Consider the following 24,599-nt stretch of genomic DNA (forward strand, 5'->3'; position numbering starts at 1 on the left):
GTTGAGATGGGCTCGGAAAAGGAAGAAAGGCCCATCTAACGCAAAATAAAATCAGGACCTGTGTCAAATTAAGAACCCCATTACGACATTATACTAGTCGAAAGTCTGGCCCAAACTTTAAAAAGACCACGATTTTTGGTTAATGAATTTGAATTTAAACTTTTAGGAACTCAATTTTACATACTCACACATCCTGATACTACATGACGACAAATAATTCCATATATAAAGAGAGAGAAGATATTAAAATTTGGTAAAAAAACAACTCAAAATGAAAAAAAAAATGCAGGTAATCATTGATGAGTATCAAATAAAATTGGTAACAAAACATCTCAAAATGAGAAAGATTGTATTTAAGGCTATGTTTTTGTTGTTTTCATGGTATTTATACTTCAATTTTAGTATTGCGCTTGTGGAAATTGTGTTGATATAAATATTTTGTGGAAAAAAAGCATTTAGCAAAAAAAACAAAACAAAACAAAGCGTTGCTAGAAAATCAAATAATCCAAGAGAGGTGGAGCCGTGGAGGTGGTGGGGACAGTAACGCAACGGGAATAATGTGGGTGGGCATGCAATAATTGTATCCAGAAGAAATTTAGTTTAAAATGTGTATATACAGAAAATGATTAATATTGGAATGAAGGTGACAAGTGCTTGGTCGGTTTTGTATACGTAAGGTTATGCCATGTGTCTTCTCATCTATGGACTGGACGGCTTGGAATCGTCTGTTTTTTAGTTCTCATACCAAAAGTCCAAACAAATTACGACCTTCACCGCTATATTATATTATGATCTCTTCACGTCGAGTCTAACTTTCATTTCCAAGCATCTCAATGGTTCGGCCGCAAAACATGTCACCCAAAACATGACGTTTCATGAACTATGGATTTGGTATATGACCACGATATATATAGTATACATAATGTCATAATGTAAGCTTGGTTGGTTAATGAAGTTTGTAGTAATGAAAGAAAGCGAATTTTTGGTAAATGGAAGAAGTAGAAGAACGTAGCACGTGTGTAGGGCATAGTGTCACACCTAAAAAGACAAGAAAGCAACGAAGCAACCATGATTATTTAGAGAATCCCTTTTTTCTTTTGGTTTAAACGTTGTCTTTCCTTTTGGCAAATAGTGGATTACAGCCGAATATTACACAACCCAATCTTCTTCTTTCATTCAAAACGCAACCACTCATAATTGTGTCGTTGCTGGTATGTAGTGCATCATGGCCTTTTCTATCTGCTGCCAGTATAGTTTCAAGCTATTTGATATGTAATTAGAAAATTTCAGGGTGGTTAATTAGTATCATCAACTTTGACATGTTGCCTAATTAATTAGTATTGTATAAGATTATACCTAAAAAATTAAGAATAAAAATGTTACAAGATTAAAATAAGAATACTTGTTATAGATTATTAATTTGTAACATGAGTTGTCTTGTCCCTATGTATTTTAGGTACGGTGAGGCCATGTGCTTATCCTGATATGCCAACGGTCCAAATAAACCAGCGGTTTACCTCGACCACAACTTTTCCTCCTTTTTTATTTTATAATATTTTATTAGATTTTTCCAGCATTTTCTTTTTGGCATAACTCATAATCAACATTCATATAATAATTCAGAAAAAGGTGGCACTATAGTATTTTATTAGAGTATAATCATTTGATTAGAGAGTACAAAAACAGCTTCTTAAGCCGAATTTAAAACTCTGGTCACAAAAATTTACTTATAATTAAATCAATAATTAGTATTATCAGCAACAAAGAAGATAACGTTGATTATGTGCAATTAAACTATATATTAGTGTGTTGTCAAGCAATTAACAAATAAATTATCATCTGTGTTTTATTTAAATTTTATCTCCATTTGTTTGCATTATCTTTGTCACTATAAAACTATCACTCTCGGCTCCTCTGCAACACATTACCCACTCACATAGAAAGAAAAAAAAATACTCTTAAGAGAGAGAAATGGAAGGCAAGGAAGAAGATGTTAGAGTCGGAGCTAACAAGTTTCCGGAGAGACAACCCATCGGAACATCGGCTCAGAGCGACAAGGACTACAAGGAGCCACCTCCTGCTCCCTTGTTCGAGCCAGGCGAGCTTGCTTCCTGGTCCTTCTGGAGAGCCGGTATCGCCGAGTTCATCGCCACGTTTCTGTTCCTTTACATCACCGTGTTGACCGTCATGGGCGTGAAGAGAGCACCGAACATGTGTGCTTCTGTCGGAATCCAAGGGATCGCTTGGGCTTTCGGTGGTATGATCTTCGCTCTCGTCTACTGCACCGCTGGTATCTCCGGTAAGTCACCGCCACCTTCCAAACTCTCCAACGGTTGTATATGATAGATCTTAGGGTTTAGTGAAGAACCAAATTAGGGCTTATAGAAACATGTAACTAGGTCTGATGTGTAAGAAATGAAACTTAGGAGCTGTAATAGTTGTAATAACGGTTTGCGTTGTGTTATGGACTCTCAGGTGGACACATCAACCCAGCTGTCACGTTTGGTCTATTCTTGGCCAGGAAGCTTTCGCTTACGCGAGCTGTGTACTACATAGTGATGCAGTGCTTGGGAGCCATTTGTGGAGCTGGTGTGGTGAAGGGTTTCCAGCCTAAGCAATACCAAGCTCTAGGAGGTGGAGCCAACACTGTAGCTCCTGGTTACACCAAAGGGAGTGGTCTTGGAGCTGAGATTATTGGAACCTTTGTCCTCGTTTACACCGTTTTCTCCGCCACTGACGCCAAAAGAAACGCTCGTGACTCTCATGTTCCCGTAAGTTGTAAAAAAAGACAGGACTATTGTGGTGTTATGATGTTGCGTTGGATTAGTATGCTGAATTGTTTTTTTTTTTTTTTTTTTTTTGAAAATTGGACAGATTCTTGCTCCTCTCCCAATTGGATTCGCTGTGTTCTTGGTCCACTTAGCAACCATCCCCATCACTGGAACTGGAATCAACCCAGCTAGAAGTCTTGGAGCTGCCATCATCTTCAACAAGGATAACGCTTGGGACGACCATGTGAGTTTTCCTTCCACTTCTCACCAAAAACTTCAATCACAATTCGGTTTTGGATCATAACATTTTACTAACTCTTTGTTTTATCTGTTACCAGTGGGTCTTTTGGGTTGGACCATTCATCGGTGCTGCTCTTGCTGCTCTGTACCACGTGATAGTCATCAGAGCCATCCCATTTAAGTCCAGAAGCTGATCCAGTCACTCTTAAAAATCTAGCTTTGTGCTATTAATAGTTTGCTTTCTTTTTGTGAATTGTGTGAAGCATCGTGTGTGTATTTGCTTGTTCCTCTTCTTTGCCTAATGCAAGACTATTTGTAAAACAAAGACATTCCCCCTTGCAAAATTTGTAATCTCTCTTCTATAACTGGAACATTCTGAGCAGACATTTATCTTGAAGCAAAGCGGACCAAACAATACTTAATGCATTTAGGTTACAAAATATGTCATGATAGGTGAGTCGGACCAGACAAATTTGGTATGATTGCTATTGTCTAAGGATCTATCATAACGCAATATTAATTTCGTAATCAATTTGCAACTAAAAAATAAGTGTTATAGTCAAGTTAATAATATCATCCAAATATTGCTATCGTATATGTATATTTGGTAGCGTAAAAAAAATTGCTATCGTAGAAGGAGTACCTATGATAGATGTCGCATACATAGCATTTATGAATTCGCTATTAAACATCTACTAGATTTTGATCCGCGCTTTTAAAGCGCGAAATTTGTTCTTTCACAAAATCAAATTCAAAAATAATATAATCATATTAATTTAAACAACATTTTGAAAAATGAAGCAAAACTGATTATCTAGATCATAGTAATCGTGACTCTTAATTAACCGAATCCAAGTTGAGGTAATAATCAGATTTGACTAAAATCATCCAAACAGGTTAAAATGTTATGACGATACTGGTAAACCAAAACATCTAGTTAAACCAAATACAAAACATAATTGATTGAATTTGGATATATAAATAATGCGAAGAATTTAAAATTTATTTGAACTGCTTACATAAATACTCCGAAGTTTCTTTATTAATGAACCTCTTCAGTGTTAGTGTTTTGAAACTTGACCAAGACCAACGATCGTACCGGTAAATTCGATGATCTGATATTTAATCCGGTTTGGATTTTAGAAAAAAACCATTATTTAAAAATCCGATAATACCAAAAGCCCGGTTAAATCCGAAACTTGGTTTGCGGTTGAACCACTGGTTGACCCAATAGATAGTTTTTATTTATTTTTAGTAGATTTTTAATTAATTTATCAAAATATGATTTGTATTATAAATAAGAAGTTATTTTAGATATAAATATAAGTTTCCTTGATGACAAAAAAAAAGAAGAAGTTATTTTAGATATAAATATAAGTTTCATTATTTACATTAGACATTTAAATACTTATGGATTTTAGGTCTTGAATTTTTTTAATAAATGTTACAAAACTTTTAAATAGTTTAAATATTTTTTGATATTTTATATGTGAAATGAAAATAAAAAATAATATAACTAAATTTAATTATTTTATATATTTTTAAAAACATAAAATATATCCTATATTTTTCAGTATGTAATATATGATATACGAAAATCGATTAATTTATTAACATGTTGTTCATCTATGATCGACCTAATAACTGAGTGACCCAGGAAATTATCCGGTTAAGTGTCCTAGTCAGATTTTAAAATATTGGACCTCTGAATTAAAGGGCACTTAATTTTCTATATTTTGCAGATTTAATTGTATATATAAAGAGTGAATTTAATGATATTTATTGTTAGCATGAGTTTTTATTTTAGATCTAATTTTTGATATATGCAAAATCAGTAACTAAATAAAATGAAAATTATGTATCGTTCTCATTTTATTTTGAAATAAATGAAGTTTCTATATATAAAAGAATTTCCGATATTATTCTCTTTTTTGCCACCTACAATATCTTTTCAAATTGAATTGAAGATATTTTTAATACTGAAATTTAAATTGTTTGCTTGTTTTGTTAGTATTTCAATTTTATTAGAATAGTTATTATTCAAAATATAGTTAGTATACAAATAAATATCATAAACCAATAACAAAACATAGTTTTTTTAAAGTATTAGGTGAGAAACAAAAATATTGCATTAAATATGAGACGGTTTAGTTGATGAAGGAAACTGCTGCGTATAAGGTTTAGTGGCAGGCATTTAATTGAGATGGTTTAACATTGTTAATGTTTAGTTATGGTTTAGAAATCTATCGACTAAATCATTAAAAGAAACGACAGTCTTTAATGTAGTGGCAATTGATGGTAAATTTTGAGAAAAAGTCTGGATTATTTCAATTATGTACTTCAGTTTTAATAGTTTAGATGATAGCATATTTTCCGCACTAAAAATGGACATATTTCTTATAGTGTTTTTAAAAACCATTTGATTAAGAAACATATTCAAGTTTTTTTTTACCTTAATAGATTCCACGAGGTCTTTCAAGTCTTCGACAATAATTTCTGCAGCTGACTCATCACTTTGAACTTTTGCCTTCTTTAAAGTATTCACCAGCTTCTTAAGAAGAGACACCAAACGCTTGTTTTGGATACCCAAAGCAGCAAGAACCTTCTCGTGAAGTATCAGCCAAACATCATCCATGGTATTCTCTATGCACAAGAAAGTTACACATTTGTATTTATAATACATATAATAAAAAACACAACATAATCATGAATTACACAATATACCACAAATTAAAAATAGAAATGCAATTGTATATCATAATTCAGGATATGATATTTCCTTAAAATAAATGTATTAGGATAAAATTTATAAAAATAATGTGAATTTATTTAATTAAGGAAAGTTACATTCCATAAATGCATTTATAAAAATAAATATTTTTGATCTAAATATTTATAGAATATTTTCTGCAAATAAGACACAATTGTGTTATCCAAAAATTAGTATCTTAGACTTGCATCATTGTTATACGAAACTGGAAAAGTTGTATTTTAAATAAATATATGTCTTATCCTTTTTTTTTTGTCACAAAGATATATGTCTTATCCAAAAATTAGTATCTTAGACTTGCATAATTGTTATACGGAATAGAAAAGTTGTATTTTGAATAAATATATATGAAAAATAAATGTACAACAAAATATAGAAGAAAAAACATATTGAAAAGTTAGCTAAACAATAATGAAATCATTATTATAGTTGTTTACCCCCTTCACTTATTAACATGGTAAATTACAGTAATCAAGATAACACTCAACCACTCTAGTGGCTTATAATCTATACACATCATCACATAAATCTAACTATTGGATACATCATTATTAACTTGTTTGTTATCGATGATTGAAGAACAATGGAGTTCATATTTAGCTAGATTTGACCATGGTAACATTGACATATGCTATAGTAGCATGTTTCTATTTCAATCACAGATCAGAACGTATGGCCTCTTACAGCAATCATCCAATGAAAGTAAATAAACATTCATAACACTGAAGAAAAAGAATCAACTGTATATGTATATATATTTCCAAACTAACAAAAGAAAGAAGATTCTGTAACAGAAAGAGAAAGTTATGTGAGAAGGCCACTGAATCTCCGTTCAAATGGTACAAGATAATGAAGCAACATAGGCTAAAATAAAACCAAAAGCGTTTTGACATTGTGGCACACACATATGTAACTCAAGACCAAGTTTGTATATATAAACATGTGCTCTTCTGAGCAACATATATCCTTTTGTCACTACATCTTACTGGAGGTGCCACTCCTTACGAGAGATTCTTGAGGGCTACCTTTCACAATCACATCTTTCAAGCGTGAGAGAGGTTCAAGTACCCTGCTCAGCTTCTGTGGGATAACATACAAACAAACAAACAAGAGTCGTCAACGAATGGCTTTAGTTAGTTACAATTTGTAAAAACATAAAAGTCTCTTGACAGAGGGTTTAGATTTATGACCTCGCTACTGATGCTTGATTGCAAGTTGAGTTGCAAAACTTGCCACCTCTCTTGTTGCCAGCGTTGGCCAAGAACAACGAGTCCCGTGACAGCAGCCGCCAAGAATAAGGACCATACCGCATTTGCTTCTCTTGTCCGTGAATACACAGAAACAGCTTTCCTTCTCCACCAAGCTTCGCAAGGAAGGTCGTTTGTTGCTTTCTCACCATCCTTCTCAAGTCCAGGGGGATCCAAGTCCCCATCAGCATACGGCTCAGAGTCGATAAACCCGTGTTCATACAACATTGGTTGAGAAGAACTAAGCGGAGGTTCACCATAGATACTCTTTTCATCCCGTAACTTATCAGAAGACAATCCCTGAGCTTCCAGCATAAAGCCTTGGCCATCCTTTCTTTCATCATCATCAAGGGGTAAATCCTCATGCTGGCTAGGCGGGAATACAAAGTGGTCAGACATGAACAAATCACGTGAATTTTCAGCTCCATAGTAAGCATCTCTTGAGTTATATAGACCAGGAGAAGCAGCGTAAGCTGATGAAGTAAGGGAGACGACTTCCCATTCATTCAGATGCTTCACATGTTCCTCTTTGTTAGCCATCTTCTACTCCAAAAATAAAATAAAAAACTGTAAAGGACTCTGCTTTGGTTAATTAGCCATAAAAACAGAGGATGTAAGAAGAGAAAAACAGAGGATGGAAGAAGAGAAAAACAGAGGATGGATGATTCATAAAGGGTTGGAACCAATGAATACGAGGGAAATTCAGAACCAGACAAAACCGTGTTCTTTCAGAAATACTTTGGTCTGAATCAATATAAGAAACAATCTCTTTTTCACAGCTAAGCTAAGCTTATCGAATTCGAAAACGAGCTATTACAAAACCTACACACGGGGCAATCATCAGCAACCATTGAGAAGAAGAATCGGTTATACCTAATGAAGAGACGTTACGTGTTGGACTGGACCCGGAGATTGATTGAAGACTTGAGAATATGGAAAGAGGAGGAGGATGAAGATAACAGAAAGATCAACCGCAATTACTCGTACAGGCTGGTGCAACCGGCTGCAGTCGGTAAACGAATGGGCCGTCTTTTGAATAAATATAAATTAGTGGGCCTAGCTTGGAAGTATAATAAATAGTACAAGTGAATCACAGGTTTCGTTCTCTCTCTCACAAAACCCTAAAACTCAGAGAGTAGTTTTGGAAGAGAGATCTTATGGCAACAACACAGAGACACAAGGACGAAGAGGAAGAGGCTCAGATCCCGAAAACAGAGTTCGAAAGATCTTCTGAGGTTGAGTCAGACAAAAACCCAGAGAGATCCACGACCAAACGTGACGAACAAGCTACTTCCAACGTAATTATAAAACGTCTTTGGCAGATCATACTGTGAACAAAGTTTCTCTCTTATATTTTATTTGCTTTTTTTTGTTTAAATCAGGAAAGTCCGAATCTGACAAGGGAAGAGAAGAGTATAAGGGATAGTTACTTTTATTGCTGTAAGAATTTCTATAGCCTACCCGAGATGATCAACTACATGAAGGTGAATCACGGTTTATCAAAGACCAGTGTGACCAATGTTTTCAGGGAACTTTTAACCGGTCGCAATGGTGAAGCTTATCTGAGAGCTTCACAGAGAAGATCTCTTCAGAGGAGTAGTAATGGTACAAGTGGTAGTGTAGGTTCTTCTTCGACTAAGTAATGCTTGCTTTTATGTTCCAAAAAAAAAAAAACAATGCTTGCTTTTCCTTTTTAGATATTATGATATCCAGAAACTCTGTTTTTGTTTGATTCGATTTGGACTTTTGTAAGGTTTTGTTTACATTTTATTATGGATTCAATTTCATATTGATGAATATTTCACAAGTAATTCTCCCGAGACATACCTCTAAGATGAAGAATAACTAGCTCCATCGCTCTGAGGAGCAGTTTTATGCATTTTGCGCTCAGTTACATTTCAGCATTTTGGCGTTTCAACATCTTCCTATAGGCCTTTGTCACCATCTCTGCTGTTAAGCCGCGGTGTCTGGCTGTCATGAACTCAATCAACTCCGGCAAGGTGTGAAACTGTCGGCGGCAAGAGAGGTAGTTTGCCCTCATTATTGCTTGTCCTACCGTCAGAGTATTGTTAGGTTGACTCTGCCTTGCTCTGCTACTCTGGCCCTATGACATGAGAGAAATTACCATATTAATTACAATATTCATTATCTTTTTAGGTTTTGTTCTCACTGAAAGCAAGTTTGATCAGATCAAAATTTACAGGTAAGGATCATGAACAAGTGTAATGTAATCATACCATAAGAAAGGAGCCTATGGCATCCAGATTATTGAGCTTTCAACATTTAACAATAAGTGCATACTCATCCGAAAAGAAAAAAAACATGTCTTCCTTCTTTATTGTATTCTAAGATGTCAAGCTAAAGAGTGTGAACTTTCAGTCTCATACATAAACTTGGTTCCCAGAATTACAAAAGCTTTCCTATAGTTCATCCTTGGTAACACCCTCCTTGTTATCACTATCACCATCTTCATCATCCTTGCTCTGCTTCGCCTTAAGTTTTTCAACAACATCATCAAGTGGAGGATCTCCAGGTCTTCGAAACTCTTGTTTCCCTATCTTGACCTCATAAGCCTCTTCTTGGCTCAACACAAACTCCCTTAGCTACAACGAGAAATTGAATCTAGTTGTCAAGATCTCTGTCTAATCATGTAATTAAATTTTCACAACTTTCTATTTACCTCAGTCACTTCCTTCCCGTTCTGCATATTGAACATCACCGTGCTCCGATCCACGGCCATGAATCTCACTCCTAACCCACCTGTTCTCAGCACTTTCGTCCATTTCATAGCAATCTCCACCACCATATCCTTCAAATCAAAACCCACCATTTTTTTTTCAAATCCATCCAAATCGATTTTCAATCGTTTTGATTTTTTTTTTACCTTAGAACGCTGGACGCCTAACCGGAGCTTGACGAATCCGACGACCGGTCCGAAAGTACGTTTAGCCATCTCCTCTTGGATCTGATCGAATCCCATGTTGGAGAAATCCGGAGGCGGGTCGAACTCAGGCGTCGCTGCTTTACTCCCCCACTGCTTCCATGTTTCGTCTTCTTCGTTGTCTTCAACGTCGTCTAGATCGTCGGTGATCTCGATCCGTCGCTTCCCCGCCGCTTCGACGGATCCGTGAAAGTTTGAGATCGGAAGAAGAAGAAGAAGGACGAGGCAAGAGAGTGGAATCAAGGAAGAGGAGCGCAGCAGCATCTTCTCCATTGTTTCTTAATCTTCTTATTTTCTAAATCGGTTGCGTCACGACAACTAACGACATTAACTGAAACCTGCTCTTCCGAAACTGCTTGCTGTTTTCTTCTTTTGTAATAAAAATGCGTGCCGTGTAGTGTAGTATTTTTTTCTTTCTTGGAAGCCCAGTCTAGTTTTTTTTGCTGCTTGGAAGCCCAATCTAGTGTGTTTGCTGGTATTTAAACCCATTAGTAGAGTAGAGAAACTAATAAACCAAACAGTATGAACATATATGAATTGGTAGTTTATTTGATTGTTAGTTCTGTAACGGTGTTATCAAAATTTTCTGTGTAATATTTTTCAATACCAATGTAACAATATTCGATAAATAATTCTAAAGTACATACAAAAAAAATATTTGTAATGATTTTCGCCAACCAACACCTTGTTTATATAACCCGAATAGAAATAAATAAAGTTAACATTTTACCAAAAGAAATTTCCGAAACAAAACGTGGACAATAATACTCTTGATTAGTAGTAACAGTCATATGCTTTAGGTAAGTAAACACATTAAAATGATGATTGTATTCCACATTTGGCTAATGATAACAAGTGTCTTGGCATCATTTGTCAAAATCCTTAAGACAGAGAAGGGGTAGTTACGTAATAAAAGTGAAAACCAAGGGCGTCGTCACGCATTTTCCGTGTGTGGGCCCCAACAATAAAATAAAAAAAATGAAAAAAATCTGATTTATACACCTCCTCCTCCAAAATAAAAAATAAAATAAAAAAAAGAAAGGGAAAAGGGAAGTAAATCCCATCCGAGCTAGGGTTTGACTGCAGCAAGGAATTTTTCTGATCGCGTGAATTCTGGAGTGAGAGAGGAATCGTCGTCATCGCTTCCGTGGATTCCGTGTCTCGGGAAGCCACCCACGAAGGATCTGGTCTATTCCCTTGCTTCCCGCAACTTTCGTCTCTCCCTCCGCAAAAAAAAAAAAATTCGATTTCAAATCTAGAGAGAGAGAGAGAGAAAGAGAAGGATAGTGGCAGAGAGTGAGTGAGTGGCTTTGTATATTTCCGTTTTCTAACGTTTATTGCTTATTCCCCAGCTTCTTTTTTTATTGTGGAGGGATTTTTAAATTTTGTCTTCTTCTTACTCTCTCCTCTTATTGTGGATTTGAATTTGGTGTTTGATTGATCTTAGATTCCCTCGAAGAATTGCATGCAATCTGGAGGCAGTGGCGGAGGCCCGACCCGGGGCATGGGTCCGGCTGGTCGGACCAACTCCACATCATCCGCTGCGTCTCCCACTTCTTCATCATCTTCCGTGCAGCAGCAGCAGCTGGCGTCTAGGCAGGTAAAGAGTTATGCAATTGAACTGAAAGTTGTAAAGTGTGTGTGAAATTGTGTTCGTTTGGAGGAGTAAATGCTCTTTGTTGTTGCCAATTCAACTTGCTCTTATTCAATTTTAGTTAGGTTTTCAACTGTTCTGTAGTCACCGGTATCTTTGAATTTGAGCTGCGTAGTTATGTTGAGTAATGGTATTTGAATTCGCTTATTTGCCAGTGTTTATATGTACAAACGAATAGTTGCTCTGAATTCTCTAATTAATTATTATTATGCTTTCTTATGGTAGCAGCAGCAGCAGCAGGGGAGAAACTCAGAGGCAAATGATGGCATGTTTGCCTATCATCCTGGTGGGGTTCAGGGGATGATGGGAGGTGTCAACTTTGGTTCTTCGTCTGCCTCTTTGCAGCAGCCTAGGAGACTATTTGACTCTTCTCAACAACAACAACAGGGTTCTTCCCAAGAGGGCCAGCAAAATTTTAATCCGATGCAGCAAGCGTATCTTCAGTTTGCTTTACAGGCACAGCAACAAAAAGCACAGCAGCAAGCTAGAATGGGAATGCTGGGTTCTTCTAAGGATCAAGATGCACGGATGGGTATGTTGAATATGCAAGGCACAATGCAGGCGTCTAATCAGCCTCAGGCCTCCTCCTCGTCTAATCCATCTGCTGAACAGTTTACTCGGCAGATGGAATCGGGTCCTCAACAAAGGAACGAAGCGAAACCTCATCCTCAGCAAGTTGGGACTGGACAACTAATGCCTGGAAATATTAGTAGGCCAATGCAGGCACCACAGGGTGTGAATAATATGGGGACCAACCAACTCGCATTATCACAGCAGTGGCAGGCCATGCAGGCATGGGCGCGCGAGCGTAATATTGATCTCTCGCATCCTGCCAACGCCAACCAAATGACGCACATACTCCAGGCAAGAATGGCTGCCCAACAGAAAGCTAATGAAGGCAATGCGGCTTCACAGTCACCATCTATTCCTGTGTCTAGCCAGCCATCTTCAGGTGTTCCGGGTGATAACTCGCCTCGTCCCAACTCTGCTGGTGATACTTCTGGGCAGTCAGGATCAGGAAAGGCCAGACATGCAATATCTACCAGCTCACTTGCCTCGACTTCCAGTCCCAGAATGATGAACCCTGCTGCAAATCCCTTCTCCGCCCAAGGGAGAGATAATCCAATGTATCCTCGACATTTAGTTCAGTCTACAAATGGAATGCCCTCTGGAAATTCCATGCAGACGTCTGTTAATGAGACGCATGTTTTGGATCACAATGCGTCTACAAATAAAAGTTTAGGTTCTGCTGAACATTTGCAGATGCAGCAGCCTAGGCAGCTGAATGCACCCAGTCCAAAAGCTGCTCTATCTGGCGCTGGTTTACTCAGTAAATCTTCCCTTCAGAGTGGACAGGGGACCAAACAAGCACAACAACGATCAGGATTTACCAAACAACAACTCCATGTTCTCAAAGCCCAGATACTAGCATTTCGTCGTCTGAAGGTGTTTAGCTCTGTCTGCTTCTTCATTTATTATTATTTATTCTGATGTATATGTTGCTGGCGATGTGTCACTACCTTCATATATTCTTTCTACAAATCACGTTGTTTGATTTTCTTTCCTTTTGCTTTTTTACTTGACAGAAAGGAGAAGGTTCTTTGCCTCAGGAGCTTTTTAAATCTATTGCTCCACCACCGCTTGAAGTGCAGACGCCGTTGCAAATTTTTCCTGTGAGAGTACATGTTCAGGATAAATCTTCAGACAAAACTGTAGAGAACCAAGCAAGGTCACTGGAGTCTGGCAAAGAGTCTCAGACTGCTGCTTCATCAAATGGACAGATTTTTGCTAAAGAGGAAGATAATGGTGGAGATACAGAAGTACCTTTGGCGACAGGCCAGAGCCAATTATTTCAAAATCTGGGGAAAGAAGCTGCTTCTACTGATGCGGTTACGAAAGAGGAGCAACAAACTGATGCATTCCCTGTTAAGTCAGACCAAGGAGCAGATGCTAGTACTCAACAGACTCCTAAAAGTGATTCTAATACTGATAAGGGAAAAGCTGTTGCATCTGATGGAGGCCAATCTAATGTTCCGCCACAAACAAACTCTCCCCAGCAGCCTAAGGATACAGCCTCTGCCAGGAAATATCACGGACCATTGTTTGATTTTCCCTTCTTCACTCGAAAACATGACGCTATGGGATCTGCAACAGCCAATGCCAATAACAATCTCACATTAGCTTATGATATTAAAGACCTGATCTGTGAAGAAGGTGCGGAATTCTTCAACAAGAAAAGAACAGACAGTTTGAAGAAGATAAATGGTCTCCTAGCAACAAACTTGGAAAGGAAAAGGATTAGGCCGGATCTTGTTTTACGGCTTCAGATCGAAGAGAAAAAGCTCAGGTTATCGGCTCTTCAGTCTCGTGTTAGAGATGAAGTTGATCGACAACAGCAGGATATAATGTCCATGCCTGATAGGCCATACCGTAAATTTGTGAGGCTGTGCGAACGACAACGCCTTGAAATGAATAGACAAGTACTGGCCAACCAGAAAGCTGTGAGAGAGAAGCAGCTGAAAACCATTTTTCAGTGGCGTAAGAAACTCCTTGAGGCTCACTGGTCTATACGTGATGCACGCACTGCTCGTAACAGGGGGGTTGCCAAATACCATGAAAAGATGTTGAGAGAGTTCTCGAAGAGACCAGATGATGGCCGGAACAAAAGGATGGAGGCATTGAAAAATAATGATGTAGAAAGGTACAGGGAGATGTTGCTGGAACAGCAAACAAATATACCTGGTGATGCTGCTGAAAGATATAATGTTCTCTCTTCATTTTTGACCCAAACGGAAGATTATCTCCATAAACTTGGAGGTAAGATTACTGCCACAAAGAATCAACAGGAAGTGGAGGAGGCAGCGAATGCTGCAGCAATTGCCGCGAGATTGCAGGTATACATATTGCTTCTATACTTTACCCCTTATTTTCCATTACTGTAGATAAATTTTAGCTTAAGTGTTGACTTTCCATGTCTTAGAGAGTAGAACTCTTCTTTTTCAAAGTTGTTGTTCATAGTAGCTTATCTGTTTTCGTTCTTGATGCAGGGCCTTTCAGAAGAAGAGGTCAGGGCGGCAGCTGCTTGTGCTCGGGAAGAAGTTCTGATCAGAAATAGATTTGTGGAAATGAATGCGCCAAAAGATAATTCATCTGTTAACAAGTAAGTCATTACACAGGCCAAACAAATTTAGTACGGGGAAATAGCAAAGCACTAGTTGTTACTCATAAGTTATCAGCCAGCGCAGCTTACTGCTTAAAAAGTATGTGCTGATCTGTAGAATACCGACACTCAGACTGTACACTATGCATAATTAGGAATCTCCTTGGATGCTGCCTTTAGCGTTTTCCTTACCCGTTTTGTTATACTTTGCTCTAGGTATTATACTCTGGCTCATGCTGTAAATGAAGTCGTTGTGAGACAACCGTCGATGCTCCAAGCTGGAACTTTACGTGATTACCAGCTGGTATTTCTTTCATCCAGGCTCTATGTCGTTGTATTGTGAATTCTTTTCTCTGTTGTGCCACATTTTACTGGTTTCTAAGGTATTCTGCTATGTGCCCTTCAGGTTGGATTGCAATGGATGCTCTCCTTGTATAATAACAAATTAAATGGGATCTTGGCTGATGAGATGGGTCTTGGAAAAACTGTGCAGGTAATTATGCTCTCAGCAGGGATTCCTAGATTTATTGTGCTTGCAATAAAGCATTATGTTTTTGTTGGCACACTATATGCTGATTTTTTTTTGGGTTTCGCTGTGTAGGTAATGGCACTGATTGCTTACCTTATGGAGTTCAAGGGGAATTATGGGCCACATCTCATCATCGTTCCCAATGCTGTTCTGGTGAACTGGAAGGTTTGTGCTTTGTGTTAGACTCAAGTCTATAAACTCATAATTCCTCAATTCATTTCCCCAACAACCCGCAAGTCTCTTTTGTCCATTATTTATGTTTAACTACGGCTCTAGCCTGTTATTTCTGCTGACATGGCCATTTTTAGTTGATGAACTCGTCTGTCTTCCTTAGAGTACTTATTAGCTGCTGCTATCTTTTGTCGAATTCTATCTGATATTTTATACACTGTTGACGGGTTTTTTTTCTTTCGCAGAGTGAACTCCATACTTGGCTACCATCTGTTTCATGTATATATTATGTTGGTACAAAGGATCAACGTTCAAAATTGTTTTCTCAGGTAAACTTTGAGAAAAGCTACATTTGCTCCAGATTTTGTTTTAAATTTTTTGTTTGATACATCCCATGTTCTCTTTAACACAGGAGGTTTGCGCCATGAAGTTCAATGTCCTCGTTACGACTTATGAGTTCATTATGTATGATCGAGCAAAACTCTCAAAAGTTGACTGGAAATATATTGTTATTGACGAAGCACAGCGGATGAAAGACAGAGAATCTGTTTTGGCCCGAGATCTTGACCGTTATCGCTGCCAGAGGAGATTACTTCTCACTGGAACACCTCTACAGGTTGGTAAAATTATAGCTAATTAGGCATAAATTGAGGACACGTAACAATTTGGAAACCAAGATTCCAAGAGTTGTTCATATTTTGTTAAGTGTGAAATAGATGATTCTTATTCTGCTTTTATGAAATCTTGTAGAACGATCTGAAAGAGCTTTGGTCACTATTGAATCTCCTCCTTCCTGATGTCTTTGACAATCGAAAAGCATTTCATGACTGGTTCGCGCAACCCTTTCAAAAAGAAGGTCCTGCGCATAATATAGAGGATGACTGGCTGGAAACTGAGAAAAAAGTCATAGTCATTCACAGGCTTCATCAAATTTTAGAGCCGTTCATGCTCAGACGTCGTGTTGAGGATGTGGAAGGTTCTCTTCCTCCTAAGGTAGGATTTGTCATATAATATCGCTGCCATTATTTTTCGTCTAGATGATTGTTCTGACAATGCTTTCGGTTACAGGTTTCCGTAGTTTTAAGATGTAGGATGTCTGCTATTCAGAGTGCCGTTTATGATTGGATCAAAGCTACTGGAACTCTAAGAGTTGATCCAGACGATGAAAAACTTAAGGCTCAGAAGAATCCTAACTACCAAGCCAAGTTATATAAAACTTTAAATAATAGGTGCATGGAGTTGAGGAAAACATGCAATCATCCGTTGCTCAATTATCCATATTTCAATGATCTTTCCAAGGACTTTCTCGTAAGGTCATGTGGAAAATTGTGGATTCTGGATAGAATTCTTATTAAGCTACAGAGGACAGGCCATCGTGTATTACTCTTCAGTACAATGACTAAACTCCTTGATATCTTGGAAGAGTATTTGCAATGGAGGAGGCTTGTATACCGAAGAATAGATGGGACTACCAGTCTAGAAGACCGGGAATCAGCTATTGTGGATTTCAATGATCCTGATACTGATTGCTTTATTTTCCTGCTTAGTATACGTGCAGCGGGAAGGGGTCTCAACCTTCAGACTGCTGACACAGTTGTGATATATGATCCGGATCCAAACCCAAAGAATGAGGAACAAGCAGTTGCCAGAGCCCATCGTATTGGGCAGACAAGGGAAGTAAAAGTGATTTATATGGAGGCAGTAGTTGAAAAAATTTCCAGCCATCAAAAGGAAGACGAGCTTAGAAGTGGTGGTTCAGCAGACTTAGAGGATGACTTGGCTGGGAAGGACCGTTATATAGGATCTATTGAGGGTCTCATTAGGAATAATATTCAGCAGTACAAGATCGACATGGCTGATGAAGTCATTAATGCTGGGCGTTTTGACCAAAGGACGACTCATGAAGAGCGGCGAATGACATTGGAGACTTTATTGCATGATGACGAGAGATATCAAGAAACCGTCCATGATGTACCTTCTCTCCATGAGGTGAACAGGATGATTGCCAGAAGCGAGGAAGAAGTTGAGTTATTCGATCAGATGGATGAAGAATTTGACTGGACCGAGGAGATGACTAGTCATGAGCAGGTGCCTAAGTGGCTTCGGGCTAGTACCAGAGACGTGAATACTACCGTTGCAGATTTGTCTAAGAAACCTTCAAAGAACATGTTGTCAAGCAGTAATCTAATTGTTCAAACTGGTGGGCCTGGAGGTGAGAGAAAAAGGGGGCGACCCAAGAGCAAAAAGATTAACTACAAGGAAATTGAAGATGACATTGGAGAATACTATGAGGAAAGCTCTGAAGAAAGGATTATTGATTCTGGGAACGAAGAAGAGGGGGACATTGGACAATCTGATGATGATGAGCTAACTGGTGCTATTGGTGATCACCAAACCAACAATGGTGAATCTGATGGAGAGAACCCCGTCAGTGGTTATGATTATCCTTCGCGGTCTGGTAGTTATAAAAAAATCCCTCCGCAGGATGATGATGCCGGTTCTTCAGAATCTTCGCCAGAAAGTCATAGATCGAAAGAGATGGCTTCTCCTGTTTCTTCAAAAAAGTTTGGCTCTTTGTCTGCATTGGATACTAGGCCAGGTTCTGTCTCGAAAAGACTGGTAGGCACCTTGTTTTGTCTTGCATGCCTCTCTTCTTCCTTGTCGTTTGTGTAATGTTTGTTTCTTTAATTATGTTGAAACAGGTAGATGACCTAGAAGATGGGGAAATAGGAGCCTCCGGGGATTCTCACAGAGATCTCCAACGATCAGGAAGCTTGGGCCATGACCGTGATGAAGGGGGAGGAGAACAGGTTTTGCAACCGACAATAAAACGGAAACGGAGTATTCGTCTAAGACCCCGTCAAACAGCAGAAGGAGCAGACGGTAATGATATGCCTGCAGCTCAGCCATTGCAAGTCGACCGTAGCTATAGATCAAAACTGAGAACAGTTGGTGACTCACATGGTTCAAGACAAGATCAGAGTGATTCGTCCTCGAGGCTTAGGAGTTTACCTGCAAAAAAGGTAGCTAACACTTCCAAGCTGCATGTGTCATCACCAAAATCTGGTAGATTGAATGCCACAAAGGAGGACAACGCTGAAGCTTCTAGAGAAACATGGGATGGAACTAGTCCTATTGGCTCTTCAAGTACAGGTGGAAGAATGTCCCACATGATACAGAAACGGGTATGTTCAGTGAAGTGGAATATATTTCATTTCATTCTCTTATCTTGTTGATGCGTCGGTACGTCTATTTTGTTTGTTTGGTGTGAATTTACCCGGTGCTTGACTGTGCAGTGCAAAATTGCCATTAGCAAACTCCAAAGAAGAATCGACAAGGAAGGTCAGCAGATTGTGCCTATGCTGACAAATCTGTGGAAGAGAATTCAGAATGGTTATGCAGCTGGAGGTGTGAATAATCTTTTGGAACTGCGAGAGATAGATCAGCGGGTGGAAAGGCTAGAGTACGTAGGAGTTATGGAACTCGCATCTGACGTGCAGTATATGCTTAGGGGAGCAATGCAGTTCTATGGATTCTCACACGAGGTTTAGATCTTGCATCTCAAACAATTATAAAATCTTTAGATTTTGTGTGTTTTGATATAGAAAAGCCAAATGGGGTTTAATAAAAGGTGAAAAAAATCTTTTGCAGGTGAGATCTGAAGCAAGGAAGGTTCACAATCTGTTCTTTGATCTACTGAAAAGGTCTTTTCCAGACACGAATTTTCAGGAAGCAAGGAATGCTCTTTCCTTCTCTGGTCCAACCCCAACTTTGGTGTCTACATCTTCCCCAAGGGGAGCAGGTATTAGGAGGCCAACGCCGGTAGATGAGGAGGAACCTGAGCCAAGCTCTCCTCAGAGACGTCAACAACGCGAGAACTCAAGGATCAGAGTACAGATACCTCAGAAAGAAACAAAGCTTGGCGGGTCATCAAGCCACACCGATGAGTCTCCAGTTTTAGCTCATCCAGGGGAACTAGTGATCTGCAAGAAGAAGAGGAAAGACAGAGAAAAGTCTGCTCCAAGAACCAGCAGCCCGGTTTCACCTCAGGCTATGATAGGTCGTGGTCTCAGAAGTCCAGTGTCTGGTTCAGTTACAAGGGAAACAAGGCTAGCAGCTCAAGCCACTCATCCAAACAACAGCGGCGCGGCTGGTGACTCAGTTGGATGGGCTAATCCGGTGAAGAGGCTAAGAACAGATTCTGGTAAAAGAAGACCGAGTCATTTGTAGACAGAGTAAGCCAAGCCTCTGTTGTTGTCTTTAGTGGTTGTTGGATGTGATTGCAATGTAGCAGCGAGTCTTTGACCTTTAGTTAACAAATAATTCTCTATCTATTTAGAAGATAAGTCCTATTGTCTGGAGGCACTATCCCCATCTTTAGAGATGGTCAATGTATAAAAAAAATTGAGATATGGATTCATGTTTAATTTGTTGTAAAAGATTCTGCATATTGTTGTTACATTTTATTTACAGTTGAAGCAAATGATTATTTTCAATATTCCTAAAGAATTAAATAGTGTTTACAAATTTACAGAGGAGTGATTTTTTTTTCTCCTCTATATGGAATGAACATCAATGGGTTTATATATATATGGAAATGAAGTGCAAAGAAAGGTTGATTTGTAACACACACACAAGTCATCATCAAGGATCTGCTTTTCCAGCGATTTCATCGTTGTCATCCGAGTCTGAACCACGTTCGCTCATGCTATCATCATCATCGTCGTCATCTTCATCATCATCACTTAAATCCTCATGTGCTCCTATGTCCTCTGGTTTAGCATATGCTTTGCAGTACTCTTCAAATTTCAAAGACTTTCATGTGTCAATGAGAGGTTGAAATGTATAGAGACGAGTTGTGAATTGTATATATTTTTTACCTTTGACTTTCTTCTCATAGGCTGCACGGTCTCGCATCAAGAGAGAGGCAGCTTCTCCATTGAATGGATCAGATGGGTTTGGATATAGAAGCAGTTGAGGAAGAAATGACTCGAAGACATTGATAAGATCTGATAAAAACAAACAGAGAAAGTTTTAAAGGATGCAATACAATACAATCAATCATAAGGCATTCAAAAAATATATATTACCAAACATTGGGCTCCATGTCTGGTTTATTACATCTAAGCAAACAGCACCCGAACTGCCACAAAAACATTAAAAGCATATATAGTTTTAGATATGCGCGAGATAGATCCTCAACATTTTGAAAATGATTAAGAGCTATATTATTGGTGACTTACGATTCATCAACATTGGGGTGATAAATCTTGTTAACGAAACCAACAGAAGGAGATTTGTAAGGATAAGCTTCAGGAAGTTCGACTTTGATCTTCCATACACCTCCCTCATATAGACCTTCAAACACACTCACACACAACAACAACAATAAAGATAGGGACACTTAAAAGACTTTCATGTAATCTCAATTAAGTTCTATGGTGAATACGAATACGGAAGACTCTTCTTCTTATTATTTGTTTTGTTCGCAAAGGCATTTCAACGAGTAGGTTGTAAGCACAAACAACAAGACAAAGAGGATTACTGTTAGTGGGGCCATGGAAAGTAACATAGAACATCTGCAAATCGTCGTTGACAGTATCCACCTTGTAATCACTCATCATCCTGTCCCATCCCAATTTACACAATAAAGAAACAATCATCATCATCGGATCCATAAAGAGACAAATCGAGAGATGAATTCGATTCAAGTGGAAGAAATTTGAGAGCACATACAATTTCATCATGTCCATCTCTCGGCGTTTGCTCGGCGAAGCCATGCCCCCCGATGATTCTTCTCCCTTCCTTCTTCTTCTTTTTTCTAGATTCTGGTTTCAAAGAGAGAGAGAGAGAGAAAAGATTCGAAAATGAAAATTGTAATAGAAAAAAAGATCATATAAAATGGGGACTTTATTTGCCTTACATCTTTTATCCTTTTCCCTCTTTTGCTTTTTAAAATTTACTTTACTCTTGCCGTAAGACCCTTAACAACAACGATTAATAAATTAATTAATCCTAAGCTTGGACACAGTTATGATATTCAGATTTTTTTTAAGATATTTGTGATTTGTCTCGTGTTATAGATATCTAAATTTTATTTGCTTTGCTTTAGAAAAATATCCGGAAAATAAATATATATTTGTAGAAATTTACCAATACTTATAGATATCTCATCTGTTTTGATTAATACAAATAATCTTAAAATTCGATATAAATTTATTTTAAAAAATATTTTTTTGCATGATATATAAGATACAAATTAGAAAAGTAGTGAATCTAAATATTTTTGTAAATTTTTTTAAAACTTAGTCAACAATTATAATTAATACAAAAAATTTTAGAAAGTTATAATAGTCATAACTTTAATTGTCATAACCTTTTTCTTTTCCTTTTATGTGATACTCTTTTTTAAGTAATAATATGAATAGAATTTGTCAAATCATATGTTAGTATAATAATTATATAGTTTTATACATTTAAAACTTTAAATATAATCAAGATATAGATGTATTTTATATATTGTCGGATCGGATCAGATATCCGCTTCCCAAAATTTTAATATTTATGATTTGCTTCGATTTCAACGGATAATAAATTTTATTATTTGTTTTGCTTCGAAAGTTTACGGATATCCCGAATTTTCGAAACGAATCGAAAAGGATAGCAAATCGAATTAAATTTAATAGATAAAATGTTCAGTGCTAGCTAATTCATTGTCCTATCCATTAACAAATGAAGCTTTGAATGTATACTACAACATTATGGCTTTGACTGACTGGTGGCTTTACTGGAACAACAGAAACTATTGAGAAAATGAATATAAATGGAATGAAAAAAATAATAATAAAAAGAAATAATTGAAGAGATGGAATGGGTCATGAAATGGTAACAAACAAAGGAATGAATATTTTCAATAATGTAATCTGGAAACTATTTTAAAAAACTATGAAATATGATTAAGCATTTTTTATAAACATTAGAGTATTTTATTTCCCGTTCCATAGTTTACTCCAAAGTGAAATGGAAATAGAATATGAACAAAAAAAAATCATTCTATTTTTAAATAAATTATCAGATTTTCTATCTTTCTCTCTACATATCTTATACATGAACACACAAACAATTGATTTATTTTCTAGTGTTTCTTGAACTTGACATGATATTTAGTAATCATATACGAAATAATTGTGTTATTTTCTATTTTAATTTATGTGTGTGATGATGCATTAAGTATCTTTCAAAAATTGTAAAGAAAATGTGTAGCTCTCGCTATATAAATTTTGTCGTGTATCAAGTTAGATGAGTAGAATAACTTCCCATATATATAACAAAAGCAATAGTCTAAACCTGGAAGACTCAATAAAAATATTACTTTGCTGTGAATGTTGATTTTTTGAATAATTTCAGTTCAAATTAATAGAATATATATATATATATATATATATATATATATATATATATATCTATATATATATATCAATCCTATTATTTTCCATTTTATTTATTGCCAAAACAAGTGGGAAATATTTTCTTTTATTGTCCTTATACAAAGAGGAATGAAGAGAAATTGTATGTATTCCATATATATCAAAAATTATTTGTGAATGGTAAAAAAAAAAGAATCAATAGAAATACAATATTTCATGTCATACATTTTCTTGACAATTGTCAGCTTTTACAACCCATTACAATTTTCTAAGTATAATGATTTGACATATATTACAAACATCTTTTTAAGTATTGAATGATATTTCGAATATGAATTTTTTTTAAAGCGTTTCGTTAAATTTACAACTTTACAAGGTACGAAGACAATAAGTTTAGATATCTTTCTTAAAATTAAAGATATATATTTACATGTCAACATTGATTACCTTAATATTCACTCCAATTTATCAGTTTAGCAAAACCAAACAACATTGCTAATTACTAGTCTTAATATTTATACATATCAAAGACCTCAGTAATGTTCAACTTGTATTTCATTGACCATAAGGCTATATATTTATACATATTAAAGATCTTAATCTAATGAAATAAGATAAAACTATACAACCGTATCTATCCAAATAGGAAATATTACATATTCCCAAGAACTAGTGTGCCTAAATACTTCACAATTCATTTCAAGAATTGAATTTAAATAGAACTATGAATGTCACATGCACTGATGTGCCTAATATGACCACAATTTTTTTTGGGTTCTTCTATGCGCAGACATTTTGCCCAAATTATGCAATTTACTAGTGGGTCAACCAATACTCTATACCATTTCAAATTACCAAAATCTAGGTAATATCATCTAAGTCAATATATAAACTGGTTTTAGCTACTAAGTATTGCTATAGTACATTGTGATTATACCAAATAAGTGATCCGTGAGTTTAATTTAGCTCGTGTGAGTTCTTTAAATAAAGCGAGCTAATATAAAGTTTTCAAGAAATACAGTAAAAATTCTATAAATTAATAATATCGAGACTGTGGTATTTTATTAGTTTATAGAGTTATTAATTTACAAAAGTTTATTTTTTTAGATTATCTAGTTCGATATATATTTTTGTCTAATGTCCAATGTTTTGTCCGGTTCTTACCACTTGTCTTCGAAATTTTGAAATTTCGGTCTCATCATACTCAAACTTCCTTAGGTAACGTCTTGCGACTGCATATAGTTGAGGATCTCAGCATCTTCATAACTCAATACCATCAAAGCGCTCGTTCAAGGCATCAAGAAGGAAGTTTATAGAGTTATTAATTTACAAAAGTTTATTTTTTTTTAGATTTTCTAGTTCGATATATATTTTTATCTAAAATAGGAAAATATTTGATATTTAGTGTATAAACATTATTTAATTATTTGAAATTTTACATTTATATTGGTTTTATTTTATTGTTTAATGTATATAAAATATATTTCATAGATTTTAAATATGGTTTTAGATATAATTTTACTAAATCTCATCAAAATATATTAACTTTTCAAAAAATATAAAATAATTCCATTGTAGGAAAAAAAACAAATAATATACTAGTTGATTCATAGGATTTATGATCTATAAAAAAATATATACATAAAAGTTATTAATTTATAATTTTAATAAGATCATATATTTACATTA

The 24,599-nt window shown here is 36.5% G+C and overlaps 6 protein-coding genes across 13 annotated transcripts; 3 read left to right on the top strand and 3 right to left on the bottom strand.

Moving 5' to 3' along the window:
- Positions 1 to 1,915: 1,915 nt before the first annotated feature.
- On the top strand, positions 1,916 to 3,397 carry LOC108855166 (aquaporin PIP1-2). Its single transcript, XM_018628912.2, has 4 exons — positions 1,916 to 2,299; positions 2,476 to 2,771; positions 2,875 to 3,015; positions 3,110 to 3,397. The coding sequence occupies exons 1-4, from the start codon at positions 1,972 to 1,974 to the stop codon at positions 3,203 to 3,205; spliced, it is 861 nt and encodes a 286-aa protein (XP_018484414.1). The 5' UTR covers positions 1,916 to 1,971; the 3' UTR covers positions 3,206 to 3,397.
- Positions 3,398 to 6,510: 3,113 nt separating this feature from the next.
- LOC108850050 (ATG8-interacting protein 1-like) lies at positions 6,511 to 8,055 on the bottom strand. The gene is made up of 3 exons (XM_018623635.2): positions 7,902 to 8,055; positions 6,972 to 7,571; positions 6,511 to 6,861 (listed from the first exon to the last, which is right to left on the bottom strand). The coding sequence occupies exons 2-3, from the start codon at positions 7,566 to 7,568 to the stop codon at positions 6,757 to 6,759; spliced, it is 702 nt and encodes a 233-aa protein (XP_018479137.1). The 5' UTR covers positions 7,569 to 7,571; positions 7,902 to 8,055; the 3' UTR covers positions 6,511 to 6,756.
- A 91-nt stretch (positions 8,056 to 8,146) lies between these two features.
- On the top strand, positions 8,147 to 8,819 carry LOC108849580 (uncharacterized). The gene is made up of 2 exons (XM_018623141.2): positions 8,147 to 8,326; positions 8,411 to 8,819. Exons 1-2 carry the CDS (start codon positions 8,186 to 8,188, stop codon positions 8,669 to 8,671), a joined length of 402 nt encoding a protein of 133 aa, XP_018478643.1. The 5' UTR covers positions 8,147 to 8,185; the 3' UTR covers positions 8,672 to 8,819.
- Positions 8,820 to 9,267: 448 nt separating this feature from the next.
- Positions 9,268 to 10,270, bottom strand: LOC108849579 (uncharacterized). The gene is made up of 3 exons (XM_018623140.2): positions 9,913 to 10,270; positions 9,709 to 9,837; positions 9,268 to 9,631 (listed from the first exon to the last, which is right to left on the bottom strand). Exons 1-3 carry the CDS (start codon positions 10,240 to 10,242, stop codon positions 9,449 to 9,451), a joined length of 642 nt encoding a protein of 213 aa, XP_018478642.1. The 5' UTR covers positions 10,243 to 10,270; the 3' UTR covers positions 9,268 to 9,448.
- Positions 10,271 to 10,988: 718 nt separating this feature from the next.
- Positions 10,989 to 19,981, top strand: LOC108853595 (ATP-dependent helicase BRM-like). 7 transcript variants are annotated; one of them, XM_018627000.2, is made up of 15 exons: positions 10,989 to 11,269; positions 11,417 to 11,569; positions 11,849 to 13,069; positions 13,210 to 14,517; positions 14,671 to 14,783; positions 15,000 to 15,087; positions 15,190 to 15,276; positions 15,385 to 15,477; positions 15,729 to 15,812; positions 15,896 to 16,099; positions 16,234 to 16,476; positions 16,552 to 18,102; positions 18,186 to 18,668; positions 18,780 to 19,028; positions 19,135 to 19,981. In XM_018627000.2, exons 2-15 carry the CDS (start codon positions 11,435 to 11,437, stop codon positions 19,711 to 19,713), a joined length of 6,438 nt encoding a protein of 2,145 aa, XP_018482502.2. In that variant the 5' UTR covers positions 10,989 to 11,269; positions 11,417 to 11,434; the 3' UTR covers positions 19,714 to 19,981. The 7 variants fall into 7 exon arrangements, with proteins under 7 accessions (XP_018482502.2, XP_018482504.2, XP_018482505.2 ...); XM_018627002.2 differs by having other exon boundaries at positions 11,852 to 13,069; XM_018627003.2 differs by having other exon boundaries at positions 11,855 to 13,069.
- Positions 19,957 to 21,379, bottom strand: LOC108850057 (ubiquitin-conjugating enzyme E2 6). Of its 2 annotated transcripts, XM_018623650.2 has the most exons (6): positions 21,220 to 21,379; positions 21,029 to 21,108; positions 20,727 to 20,841; positions 20,574 to 20,626; positions 20,364 to 20,492; positions 19,957 to 20,282 (listed from the first exon to the last, which is right to left on the bottom strand). In XM_018623650.2, the coding sequence occupies exons 1-6, from the start codon at positions 21,261 to 21,263 to the stop codon at positions 20,128 to 20,130; spliced, it is 576 nt and encodes a 191-aa protein (XP_018479152.2). In that variant the 5' UTR covers positions 21,264 to 21,379; the 3' UTR covers positions 19,957 to 20,127. The 2 variants fall into 2 exon arrangements, with proteins under 2 accessions (XP_018479152.2, XP_056865021.1); XM_057009041.1 differs by lacking the exon at positions 21,220 to 21,379 and having other exon boundaries at positions 21,029 to 21,161.
- Between the last annotated feature and the right edge of the window lie 3,220 nt (positions 21,380 to 24,599).

The sequence above is a fragment of the Raphanus sativus genome, chromosome 4 (assembly GCF_000801105.2).
Source record: "Raphanus sativus cultivar WK10039 chromosome 4, ASM80110v3, whole genome shotgun sequence".
Lineage (NCBI taxonomy): Eukaryota > Viridiplantae > Streptophyta > Magnoliopsida > Brassicales > Brassicaceae > Raphanus > Raphanus sativus.

Bases quoted from the DNA above. Each gene is read 5' to 3' on its own strand.
- LOC108853595 (XM_018627000.2), top strand. From the start codon at position 11,435: ATGCAATCTGGAGGCAGTGGCGGAGGCCCGACCCGGGGCATGGGTCCG. The intron at 13,070-13,209 runs GTGTTTAGCTCT...TTTACTTGACAG, and splicing joins TAGCATTTCGTCGTCTGAAG to AAAGGAGAAGGTTCTTTGCC. The intron at 15,088-15,189 runs GTATTTCTTTCA...TGTGCCCTTCAG, and splicing joins CTTTACGTGATTACCAGCTG to GTTGGATTGCAATGGATGCT.
- LOC108850057 (XM_057009041.1), bottom strand. From the start codon at position 21,161: ATGGATCCGATGATGATGATTGTTTCTTTATTGTGTAAATTGGGATGG. The intron at 20,493-20,573 runs GTAATATATATT...TGTTTTTATCAG, and splicing joins GACATGGAGCCCAATGTTTG to ATCTTATCAATGTCTTCGAG. The intron at 20,283-20,363 runs GTAAAAAATATA...TGAAATTTGAAG, and splicing joins CTATGAGAAGAAAGTCAAAG to AGTACTGCAAAGCATATGCT.
- LOC108849579 (XM_018623140.2), bottom strand. From the start codon at position 10,242: ATGGAGAAGATGCTGCTGCGCTCCTCTTCCTTGATTCCACTCTCTTGC. The intron at 9,838-9,912 runs GTAAAAAAAAAA...TTTGATTTGAAG, and splicing joins TAGGCGTCCAGCGTTCTAAG to GATATGGTGGTGGAGATTGC. The intron at 9,632-9,708 runs GTAAATAGAAAG...TTCTCGTTGTAG, and splicing joins ACGGGAAGGAAGTGACTGAG to CTAAGGGAGTTTGTGTTGAG.
- LOC108850050 (XM_018623635.2), bottom strand. From the start codon at position 7,568: ATGGCTAACAAAGAGGAACATGTGAAGCATCTGAATGAATGGGAAGTC. The intron at 6,862-6,971 runs GTCATAAATCTA...GTTATCCCACAG, and splicing joins AATCAAGCATCAGTAGCGAG to AAGCTGAGCAGGGTACTTGA.
- LOC108855166 (XM_018628912.2), top strand. From the start codon at position 1,972: ATGGAAGGCAAGGAAGAAGATGTTAGAGTCGGAGCTAACAAGTTTCCG. The intron at 2,300-2,475 runs GTAAGTCACCGC...ATGGACTCTCAG, and splicing joins CTGCACCGCTGGTATCTCCG to GTGGACACATCAACCCAGCT. The intron at 2,772-2,874 runs GTAAGTTGTAAA...AAAATTGGACAG, and splicing joins CTCGTGACTCTCATGTTCCC to ATTCTTGCTCCTCTCCCAAT.
- LOC108849580 (XM_018623141.2), top strand. From the start codon at position 8,186: ATGGCAACAACACAGAGACACAAGGACGAAGAGGAAGAGGCTCAGATC. The intron at 8,327-8,410 runs GTAATTATAAAA...TGTTTAAATCAG, and splicing joins ACGAACAAGCTACTTCCAAC to GAAAGTCCGAATCTGACAAG.